We start from the raw sequence: 12,034 nt of genomic DNA, 5'->3' as shown, positions 1-12,034 counted from the left end.
TTCTTGGCCCCTCACCACCGCCCCGCCCCCAACCAGCCCTGCTCCCCCTCTCCCCCACCACACCTCACGCTCACACCACCGGCCACCGCCGCTAACGACCTGCACCAGCGACGAGCCGCCCTTTGAGAACACGCCTTCGAGTCCCAGCCGGTCAAGGAATGTGCAATGGCCGCCACGCCCCCCTCCCCCCCGACTGCCCTTCTCGCCGGCCGCATGAGGACCGAGAACGTTTCCCTTCAGCCGGCAGCTTCTGGTAAGGCGTGGAGGCGCGGATGGGGGGGGGGGGGGGGAGAAGCCTCCAGGCGCGTAACGTTCCTCATACCGAAGACACCACCACTTCCGCCACACGCCCTCCACGCCCTCACTACCACACTAACCACTAACCCTTCCACTAACCAGATATATACTCCATTTCTAACTACCCAATACCCACGCCGCCCCTCCTCCCCCCCTCTGTTGAGCACGTTGATGAGTGGACGGCCCCTCGGCCCCTGCCCCGTCCTATCATTCTATCTTCCCCAGCGGCGGTTTGAGGTCCCTGCCCGCTGGCCCGCCCCTCAACACCTGGGCAGGGCAGGGTAGGGCAGAGCAGGGCGATGTGAGGGTCGGGACACAGGCGGACAGAGACGCCTCATTCACGTGTGCATCAACAGGTATTTCCTGCCATGGGAACTAGAGCTCAACACAACCACCCTTTTCCTCCCCCCTGCCTCGCCCCCCACTCCCCTCCTCCCCTCCATCAAGCCACCACAACTGTCAGTGTACGTCACCCTCGTCCACCCTCCCAAAGCGCTTCGCCTCCACTCCTCCCCCACCAAGCCCTTGTCTCTCCCTCCACCGTCGCCCGTTTTGTATCGTCACCCTCACAAACCCCAACGCACCCTCTGCATGCCCTACACAGCCCTCCACCCTTTCCCGCCCTTTCTCAACCACCACAATCCTATCCTCTCTCAGTTACGTTCCCCGCCCCCCTCCTCGCCCCACGAAACGACACTCCAGCATTCAAACCCAAGGCACGCCGCAAGATGTCGTCAGCGCTGCCCCCACCTCTGCCCCGCCAAGGAATGCATCCACCTCGCCCAGACTCCCGAGGGTCCCGCCGAAGCCATGCGCCGACTGTTTGCTCCCAAGATCGCCTGCATACCCAAACGACTTTTCTTGCAACGATGTGAACCTTCCGAAACAAACTGACGAAAAAAATATATGATCAATATAATACTCTTTCCCCCAAAACGTTTGACGATATACTAGAGGCTTACTACAGTTTAAATATATATATATATATATATATATATATATATATATATATATATATATATATATATATATATATATATATATATATATATATATATATATATATATATTCACAAGTTATTATTATCTTTGGTATCATTGATCTCTCATTTCCCGTAACACACACACACACACACACACACACACACACACACACACACACACACACACACACACACACACACACACACAGTGGAAACTTGTGCATTTTGGTTCAAACTTTCAGCTGAAAATTTCCTTCTCAGAGCTTGATGCAGAGCAAGACTGCAAGACAAGCTCCTTCCCGAGAGAGAGAGAGAGAGAGAGAGAGAGAGAGAGAGAGAGAGAGAGAGAGAGAGAGAGAGAGAGAGAGAGAGAGTTATTGATCGGGATTCTATGCACTTGCACACCCGCACCAACACACTCTCGCATTCTTATAAGCATACCCACGTCATGACACACACACACACACACACACACACACACACTTGTACTCTCATTTTCCCACGAGTCATGTCCCAAGTGTGTGTGTGTGTGTGTGTGTGTGTGTGTGTGTGTGTGTGTGTGAGAGAGAGAGAGAGAGAGAGAGAGAGAGAGAGAGAGAGAGAGAGAGAGAGAGAGAGAGAGAACCATGACCTAACACAACACTATGTGCCCACAAAGAACAGGGATGCAGAGAAAGGGTTGGAGAGAGAGAGAGAGAGAGAGAGAGAGAGAGAGAGAGAGAGAGAGAGAGAGAGAGAGGAAAAATAAGACACAAGGGAAAGGCAGAAGAAACGTGGAGGAACGGAGATTAATCCTTTCCTTGCAGAAGCCTTATTTCAAGTGCTCCTCTCTCTCTCTCTCTCTCTCTCTCTCTCTCTCGTGTACAAGAAGCAGATATGAGGAACAAGAAGTGGAGGAATAGGCGCTTGCGTGAGATCGAGATGATGCGTGGTTCAGCTCATAAAGAGGAAAAAGTACTTCATGTCGATAAATGTTGCAACCGCCACCTCGACAACTTTCCTCCCCCACCACTACACCCCCCTCCCCCTCTCCGCCGCCACCGCCGCCAAATCACGCTTGCAGGGGTGAAGGGGAAGGATGACCAAGACATTCCTCCTCCTCTTCTTCCTCCTCCTCCTCCTCTTTGAAGGAAACAGGAAGCAGACACCATCACTATGAAGAGAGAGAGAGAGAGAGAGAGAGAGAGAGAGAGAGAGAGAGAGAGAGAGAGAGAGAGAGAGAGAAAGGGGGAGGGGGGAGGGTGTAAGACAGGTACGGGACAGACAGACGGGCAAGCAGTCAGCAACAAATGGCTGACAGACTTTGGCAAGCCATCAGACAAACAGCCCGACTGACAGAGAAAGGGAGGCACGCAGCCAAGTCCACGGGGAGAGAGAGAGAGAGAGAGAGAGAGAGAGAGAGAGAGAGAGAGAGAGAGAGAGAGAGAGAGAGAGAGAGAGAGAGGAGTAGGGAAGCAACGAACGGAAAGATGAAATCAGAGAAAATCTTTCACACACACACACACACACACACACACACACACACACACAAAGCAAGCAAGCATGGGGGGCGGGGGGGGGGAGCAGGAAGGGGGTGTCTGGGCGGCAGCTCCCTCATACCAGCACCTCCTCCGCCGCCACAGCCATTGCCGCCGCCGCCGCCGGGGAAGGCATGACTGGTAAGAGCTGTCTGCCAACTGTCTGCGGGGCGGCCAACAAAGACGCTTTCCCCTGTCAACCTTGGGCGGGCGTTGACTCCTCTCTGCTTGCCCCGCCGCCGCCGCCGCCTTGCGCACGCACACACGCACGCACATATGTACTCACAACCACATGCATACTCACAGGCAGGCGCACGCACATGCATACTCACTTGCGCACGCACATGAATACTCACCACCTGCGCACGCTCGTGAACGCACAAACGTACACCCACACGCACGCACGCACGCACTCACGTATCCACTTTTTGAAAGCACACGCACAACGGCCAGACACATAACCTACCTACCCCCCCCCCCTCCACACACACACACACACACACACACACACACACACACACACACACTCACACTGAGACACAGACGCAAGGATGCAATATCAAACTCAGGAGACAGACACAGACAGATCGGGACGCAAGACGGACAAAAAGAGGCCCACTTAACGCTGAACACACACAAGAAAGCAGACAGACAGACGGTGACGCAAGACACGTCCAAACACAGCCATGACTTTCCACCTGAGCCAGACAGGTAAGGCCACACGCTCCTGCCGCGGTGACACGACGCCGCTTCCCCTACGAAATGGGGCTCGAACCCTGGTCCACTGATAGCTAAGACCTACACCAATGCGCCTCAGCCATACATAAACAGACATGACAAAAGCATCTACACACACACACACACACACACACACACACACACACACACACACAACTTTCACACTGCATACTGGGTCAAGGCAGGTCGCCACCCCCCCTGCGCTCCCCTAAGCCTGCCTGCCTGCTTGAACTCCTGCCTGCTGACTCCTCACTCTTGTCTCTTTAATTACTACTCAGTCTGCTCTCTCTCTCTCTCTCTCTCTCTCTCTCTCTTCTGGCATCATCTACTGCATTGATTTTCTTCTTGATTTTGGTCTCCCCGCCTCCAGCTCCTCCTCCTCCTCCTGCTTCCATCTCCAGACAACGTTTCTTCACTACTCGTTTGTGTCCAGTCTGAAACGTTCCCTATGCATTGATTCCTCTCTCTCATCCCTGAAATGTTGTCTTGGTTTACCCTTGAAAGAAATGTCCCGTTCCTTAACTTCTCTCAACTTGATTTGATTTATTAGACTGGCTCCCTCGCAACATCGATTTCCTGATAAAGACTTGTGAAAAGTTTATGGAACGCGCATTTCTTCTTCCCTGTCTGAAACTTTACCTCTAAGGTCTATATTGTAAGACATTTTCTCTGCTCACATCAGCTATTTCTAAAGGCCAAGGAGGGGGTCAGTCGGGTTCCAATGAATGCTTCTTGAGGTTCACGGTACAGAAGAAGGGTCAAACTACCACCAGGGTCATAAAACTACTCCTGGAAATGCCCACAACTCCCACGAAAGCCTTGTCAAATGTGTGTTCTTGGATGGCGAAATGCCTTGCAATACGACCCTAAGTGTTGAGTTCGAATGTTTTGTGTTGTAACTACCATTCGTATAGGCCTACCCTGATTTGGTTTGCTAGATTGAAACATCCTATCTTTTCTGACCCACATATTCTAAACATTTCTGGTTCATCATTTTCTTCCCTGATTAAACTCGAGTCAGGATATGTTCTTGAGTGAAATGTTTAACTGAATGTTTCGTGTTCAAAATCATAATATCTTGAGTTAATTCGCAGGACTGAAAAAAAAAAATCTCCATATTGTTTTCGTCTCATATTTCACACGTTTCTGGTTCGTCAATTTCTTCCCTTTTTGAAACTGTCTGCAAGTGTTCTTGATTACAATTTTTCTATACTTAATGTCCTACTTATACCAATAACACCTTCATTTAATTTGTCAGGTAAATAATCTCCATGCTGTTTTTTCATATATGTCAACCGTTTTTGGTTCACTAATTTTCTTCCCTTCTTGAAACTGTGCCTGGATGTGTTATTGATTGAAATGCTTTTCTAATTACTCTTGTGACTTGATTTACTTTACCCGGCCTGAACTTCTCACTTCTGACTATCTTCCTCTATTGAAAAGTTACCAGTACTAATTAATTCTTAATGGAAACGTTGATCATAAGCGATTTCCTCTTTGACTGAAACGTTACTGAACTGCCTTCGTCCTTGATTGGAACGTTATTGCACTGCAGTGATTTCATTCCACACTGGAACGTTCACTCCATCGATTCCTGCCTTCATTCATGCGCTCTATAACGTTCACTTCTCTTCCTGCATTAAAAATTTATCTCCTCCTCGGTAACTGTAACGTTTATTGTCTTTGTAAGTTACTAATGAGTTTGTTTTTTTCACTTACTAAGACAAGTTTTCTCACGCCCTGTACTGATATTTCCTCCACCAAGCCTAAGTTCTTTCTGTTCTGACACATTCTTTAGTATTGTTGTCATACTATTTATTTTCCTTTACTAAACTTTCCCTTTTTCCTACGTCTTTCACTGATACTTCCTACAGCAAGCCTTAAGTTCTTTTATATTCTGGCATCCTTTTTTTAATCACTGTCTTACAAGCGTGCATATTTTTAACTTACTAAAACTTCCCTTTCCCCACGGCTTGTACTGATATTTCCTACACCAACACTTAATAGTTCAATTCTGACATTCTTTTTATTATCATTTAGTTATTTCATTTATCAAACAATTTCTACGCATTAGCTTTGTACGGAACCTCCCTTACTAATAGCTTTTTCTTTTTTTCTTTTTTTTTTCTCCACGGATTCGTTAATGCTTCACTTCACTCTAAAGCGTTTTCACTGTGTTCTCGCTAAAGCATCCACTTCATGTTTTATTCCTCGCTTATTACTCGACAACCTTTTTTTTTTCGCGACATCGCTTTTCCTCTTTCCCTGAATCGCTTTTGTGACGCTTCATAGCTTAACTTTAATATTCCTTGGACATTGATTTCCTTGAATTTCCTTCGTTACTCTGCATTTCTCCTCCTTTTAATCCCCATAGAGACACGCACTGTACTGCTTAATACCTTTGCCATCCCATCTTTGTCCTTGCCTTTCCTGTACTGCACTGCTTCCTGTTTTTGCCAACCCATCTTGTCCTAACTTTTCCTGTATTGTGCTTCTACCTACCTTTGCTAACTCCCCTTTGTCATAACCTCTCCTGTACTGTGCTCCTTCCCACCTTTGCTAACTCCACTTTGTCATAACCTCTCTTATACTGTGCTCCTTCCTACCTTTGCTAACTCCACTTTGTCATAACCTCTCCTGTACTGTGCTCCTTCCCACCTTTGCTAACTCCACTTTGTCATAACCTCTCCTGTACTGTGCTCCTTCCTACCTTTGCTAACTCCACTTTGTCATAACCTCTCCGGTACTGTGCTCCTTCCTACCTTTGCTAACTCCACTTTGTCATAACCTCTCCGGTACTGTACTGCTTCATACCCCTACTCAGTACTCACCCCCCCTCGTTCTCTTAACCTAACGGGAACTCTGAACTGCAACCTAACTCCCGCGCTTCATCCATTATTTCACTACTTTCCTCTTTAAGAATACCGACAGCTGCTGCAAAGCTCTCCTGACCTACCTAGTGTCTTGGCGGGCTGCATACAGTACCCTCCTGCTTCACGGATACCTGCTACCTGCCTCTGTGATCTATCCTCCCCCTTCTGTCCCTCTAACCTGCTCGTAACATATATTTCCCATCCCCCCTTGTATGCTGGTCTGTCCTACACCTCTATTCCTGGTGAGGGTGCGTGCTGTTACCTTCCTGCTTCACGGATACCTGCTACCTGCCTCTGTGATCTATCCTCCCCCTTCCGTCCCTCTAACCTGCTCGTAACATACATTTCCAATCCGCCCTTGTACGCTGGTCTATCCTACACCTCTATTCCTGGTGAGGGTGCGTCCTGCCTGGCGGATACCTGCTCTCTGATACCTATCCTCCCCCTTTTTGGTCCCTCTAACCTGCTGGATGCCCTTGTATGCTAACCTAACCTACTCACCTATCCCTGTATCTTAACCTAACCTACTCACCTATCCCTGTATCTTAACCTAACCTACTCACCTATCCCTGTATCTTAACCTAACCTACCCACCTATCCCTCTATCTTAGCGGCACTGCACCGACACTGCTTGCAACCTCCACTCTCCTGCCTATCCTATCCTTCTATCCTTCCAGGGCTGTGTACTTCAACCCTCCTGCTAGAGTTAGATTGACCGACTCTGCTTGCAACCTCAGCTCCCATGCTTCTCCTATCCTTCTATCCTTCCAGGGCTATGTACTTCAAATGTTCTGCTACACTGCCATCACTGCTGCAACCTTCGCTCTCCTATCCACCCCTTTTTGTCCCTTTAACCTGCTGGAAACCTCTATACGCCCTTGTACGTTAACCTATCCTAGCCACCTATCCTCCTATCCTGCTGGGGCGGTGTGTATCTCAACCTTCCTGCTACCATGACCGATACTGCTTACAATCTCCCCTCTCCTGCTGCTTTTGTACGTCGGCCTATTTTATCCATCGACCCTCTATCGAGTCTATCCTGGCGAGGCCGCGTACTTCAACCTGCCTGCCACCCTGACCGACACCACTGCAACCTCCGCTCTCCCGCCGCCCCTGAGCTGGCCTATCCGCTTTACCCTGCCGGCTGTAGCCCCACCCGCTTCCTGCTCCTCTCCTCCCCTACACCCAACCCCCGCCACGGCCGCTCGTTTCACCGCCCCGCCGCCGCCTCGCCCACCTGCTGCCCTGCTTCATGGTCCGCTGTTTTACGAGTGATGTCACGTTATGGGAGGGCACGACCAGGTGTACGTGGGGCTTATTACAGGTATTGGGGGAGGGGAGAAGGGGAGAGGGAGGAAGTAATAGGTGGGTGGAGAGGTGAGTACGTGAGGATGGGGCGGTTTGGGGGGATGGGTGTAAGAGGGGGGCATGACCAGGTGTATTAAGCAAGTATTGGGGATGAGAAGGGGGGGGGGGAGGTAAAGGGGGGGGGTGAGTTCGTGTGGATGGTGTGGTATGGGAGGGAAATGGATGTAAGGGGGACTATGACCAGGTGTGGAGAGGGGAAAGGGGAGGAGGGAAGAGGGGAAGGGGAGGTAAAGGGTGAGTGGAAGGGGTGATTTTGAGGGGAAATGGGATAAACGTGTGTAAGGGAGGGATATGAGGTATGGAGAGAGGAAGGGGGAGGAAGGTAGGGGGAAAGGGTTAAGGGTGGAAAGGGTGGTGCATGTAAGGCGAATGGGGGGAGGGAGATATGATGGACAGGTGTACGTGTTGTTTATTACAGGTGAGGAAGGATGGAACGAAAGAGGGAGGAGAGGGAGGAAAGGTGAAGGGGTACAGGAGGAAAGGGAAAGGAAGAGGAAAGGGGGGAGGGGGGGTGAAACTGAGTACGTGTAGATGGGGAACAGGTGTGAAGGGGGTGAGGAAGGTGGAAGAAGAAGGAGGAGGAGGAGGAGGAGGAAGAGGAAGGTTGAAGGAATAGAGAACGATGGAAATGAGAGGAATGATAGGATAAAGGAGAGTGGTGCAAGGAAAGAAGAATGGGAAGAAAAATGAGAAGTGGAAGGGATAGTAAAGGGGTAGGAGGAGAGAGGAAAAAAAGAGAAGGGTGGGGGGAAGAGAGAAATGGAAAAAGAGAGGGATGGAAGGGGAAATAAGAGAGGTATGAAGGTTTATGAGAAATGGAAGGAAAGAATGGAGGTGGAAAAACGGGGAAAGAAAAATGAAAAAAAAAGGGGAAAGAAAATGAGGGATGGAAGGAAAGAATGCAGAGGGAGAGGTAAAGATAGAGAGGGAAAGTGGGGAAAAAAAACACGAGGGAAGGAAATGAGAGGGAGGAGGAAAGCAGGTATGTGGGTAGACGGGGAGTGTTTAAAAAAAAGTTAAGGGAGGGCAGGGCGGAGTAATGGATAGTGTAGAGGGGAGGAGGAGGGAAACAGGGAACAGGAAAGGGGGAAAAAAGAGTAGGGAAGGGGACGAATGAGGAAGTGAAAGGGAACGAATGAGGAGGGAGCAAAAGGGAACGATGAAAACGTGTGTAAGAAGGAAAGGGAACAGTAGGCACAGGTGTATATGTGTGTGAGGGGGGGGGGGGGGGACAGATTGGACAGGTGTGAAGGCTGAGGGAAGGTATAGCTTGTACAGGTGAAGGGGTGAGGGAGGATAGGGAGAGAGGGGAGAGGGAAGGAGAGGGAGGGGGAGGGAGAGTGAGGGGAGACGAGGGGGAGTTAAGAGGATGAAGTGCCCTGTCCCTGCAGCTTCCCCTCCCCTCCCCCCTGATGATGAATGCATGAGCCCCTACCTCCACCCCCTTCAGAGGCCCAGCAGGGGGTGACACCATGGCAAGGGAAGATAGGCTTGGCAGGGGAAGGGAGGCGAAAGGGAGGTTTGGCAGAGTAGTGAAAGGGAGGGAAGGCTTGGCAAGGGAAAAGGGGAGGGAAGGCTTTATATGAGGGGAAGGAAAAGGCTGGCAGGGTATTGAAGGGAAGGGGAGACTTAACATGGGAAGTAAGGGGAAGGGAAGGTTTGGCAGGGTACTGAGGGGAAAAAGAAGGGTTGCCAAGGGTACTGAATGGAAGGGGATGATTGGTTTGTGAGGGGAAGGGAGGGTTTGGCAGGGTGAAAAGTGGAAGGGAAGGGGATATTGAGAGGAAAGAGAGACTTGGCAGAGTACTGAGGGGAAAAGAAGGGTTGCCAAGGGTACTGCATGGAAGGGGATCATTGGTAAGGTAGTGAGGGGAAGGGAGGGTTTGACAGGGTGTAAAGTGGAAGGGAAGGGGGTATTGAGAGGAAGAGGAGGTCTGGCAAGGACACATAGACAGAGAGAGGGATGACCTGGCAGGGGTACTGAGTGGCAGGGGAGGAAATGGAGGAACAAAACACATGAATAAATAAAATCATGAACAAACGAAACATTGGAGAAAGAAAACGAGGTAAAGGAACACACAAACAAACAAACAAACAAATGAATCTTTTGGTATGACCGACTCTCTCTCTCTCTCTCTCTCTCTCTCTCTCTCTCTCTCTCTCTCTCACCCAGAAGTCCAGTCGAGATCCTTTCCATGTTTTTCTCACGCTGTAACTTCAAAATTTAGGACATGGGAGGAAGAGAAGGAGGAGGAGGAGGAGGAGGCGAGATAAAGAGAGGGAGGGAGGAAGGGAGAGAGGGAGAGAGAGCGGATCAACGTATGACACAGTGAGAGAAAGGGCTTACCAAGGAAGGATAGGGGGGGGGTATGAGGGGGGGCAGGGGGGGTAAAGGGGGGCGGCGTACGATACACGGGACGGGACAATGGCGGTCAGAGAAGGTAGCTCCGTTATTATACGAAGCAAAGACGTACTGAAGGAAGGGGGCGAGGAGGGAGGGGGGGGATGGGGAGGGGAGGGGGAGGCTTTGTGGCGTAATGGATAAGGGGTTTTGTGGTGTGGAGGGGCACGTGGATATGCTGTGTGATGGGCATGGATAAAAGGGAAAGGGAAATGGAAAGGGAAAAAGTAGGATAGAAAGGGAAAGGAAAGGGAAACAGGATAGGAAAGGAAAGGAACAAATAGGATATGAAAAAGGGGAAAAAAGGATAGAAAGGGGAAGGGAGGGAAAACTAATTGATAGCAAAATTGGGGAAAAAGAAAGGGAAAGGAAAAGGGAAGCGATAGGATAAGAAGGGAAAGGAAAGTAAAAAATCGGATAGGTAGGGAAAGGAAAATACAGGACAGTAAAATAAGGGAAAATAGAGGGAAAGGGAAAGGACAAAAATGTTAGAAAGGGAAAGGAAAGGAAAGGAAAACCAAATGGATAGCAAAATAGCGGGAAAAGAAAGGGAAAGGAAAAGGGAAACAATAGGAATGGAAAAGAAAAAAAAAAGAATAGAAAATGAAAGGAAAATGAAAGGGAAAGGAAAAAGTTAGGAGGAAAAGAAAGGAAAAATACGGTAGCAGAATAAAGGAAAAAGTGAAAGGAAAAAGAAAACAGGAAAGAATGGGAAAAAGGAAAAAAATGGGATAGGAACGGAAAGGAAAGGAAGAAAAAGAACAGAATAGCAAAGGAGAGGAAAAAATGGAAAGGTCATTATCATTACCATCATCATTACCATCATCATCACCCTCCATTATGCATCATTAGCCCACTGCAGGACAAAAGCTTTCCTCGTGTTTTTCCCCACTTTTCCCTCTGATGCCAGTGTACTCCATCCTGCCCCGACAAGGGTTCTAATTTAATTTTTCCACCTGGTTCCAATAAGCATCTATCTGTCTCTATCTGTCTGTCTGCAGTTTGGTTTTCTGTCTGCTATCTGTCCCCTATATCTGTCAGTGTGCTCCATCCTGCCCCGGTAAAGGTTCTAATTTAATTTCTCCACCTGGTTCCCCTGTCAATAAGCATCTATCTGTCTCTATCTGTCTGTCTGCAGTTTGGTTTTCTGTCTGCTATCTGTCCCCTATATCTGTCAGTGTGCTCCATCCTGCCCCGGTAAGGGTTCTAATTTAATTTTTCCACCTGGTTCTCATGGCAATATACATTATCTATATCCATCTATCTGTCTGTCTGGGTTACTTTGATTTTCTGTCTGGTATCCGTCCCCCATATCCGTTAAGTGTGCTCCATCCTGCACCGGCAAGGGTTCTAATCTTATCTCTCCACCTGGTTCTCACGTTAAATTGTCAATACGCATTATCTATATCTATCTACCTGTCTGTCTGGGTTACTTTGGTTTTCTGTCTGTTCTCCGTCCTATGCATAACACCTGTCTATGTTCACTTCTTACGTCGTTATCAGAGTATCGTTACCCAAGGTCTGTTCCCTAATATATATAATGCTAACGTAACTTCTTGTCTCAACATTCGGACTATATTTATCTTCGCGTCCTTCTGAGCTTTTTGTGGTCATGGTATGGAGGAGGAGGAGGAGGAGGAGAAAGCAAAGGGAAGGGATAAAAAAGTCAAGGGCGTGGTGGATAAGGAAAGGAAAGGGAAAGACAGGTAAAAATGGAAGGAGTAAAAACAAGTAAGAGCGTGGAGGAAAAGGAAAGTAAGAGAGATAAAGAAAAAAAAAAGGGGTAAAAACATAAGAGAATGGAGGAAAAAAAGGAAAGCGAAGGAGAGACAGGAAAAAATGAGAGCACGGAGCATG

General features: G+C 48.8%; 2 protein-coding genes across 10 annotated transcripts in view; both read right to left on the bottom strand.

The window, feature by feature from the left end:
- The window catches only part of LOC126986943 (basic proline-rich protein-like), a 58,275-nt gene that overhangs the window by 16,196 nt on the left and 30,045 nt on the right, over window positions 1-12,034 (bottom strand). The window lies entirely within an intron of this gene.
- Window positions 1,807-11,736, bottom strand: LOC126986942 (uncharacterized). Of its 8 annotated transcripts, none has more exons than XR_007740068.1 (4): window positions 11,265-11,736; window positions 6,324-11,133; window positions 6,168-6,271; window positions 1,807-6,115 (listed from the first exon to the last, which is right to left on the bottom strand). XR_007740068.1 is itself a non-coding variant. In XM_050843473.1 (2 exons), the coding sequence occupies exon 2, from the start codon at window positions 9,971-9,973 to the stop codon at window positions 8,189-8,191; it is 1,785 nt and encodes a 594-aa protein (XP_050699430.1). In that variant the 5' UTR covers window positions 9,974-11,133; window positions 11,265-11,736; the 3' UTR covers window positions 1,807-8,188. The 8 variants fall into 8 exon arrangements, 1 of the variants encoding a protein (XP_050699430.1); XR_007740071.1 differs by having other exon boundaries at window positions 6,168-6,219; XR_007740065.1 differs by having other exon boundaries at window positions 6,168-11,133.

The sequence above is a fragment of the Eriocheir sinensis genome, chromosome 63, assembly GCF_024679095.1.
Source record: "Eriocheir sinensis breed Jianghai 21 chromosome 63, ASM2467909v1, whole genome shotgun sequence".
Taxonomy (NCBI): domain Eukaryota; kingdom Metazoa; phylum Arthropoda; class Malacostraca; order Decapoda; family Varunidae; genus Eriocheir; species Eriocheir sinensis.
Note: the sequence above shows the minus strand (reverse complement) of the source record. Positions and strands in the feature narration are given on the sequence as shown.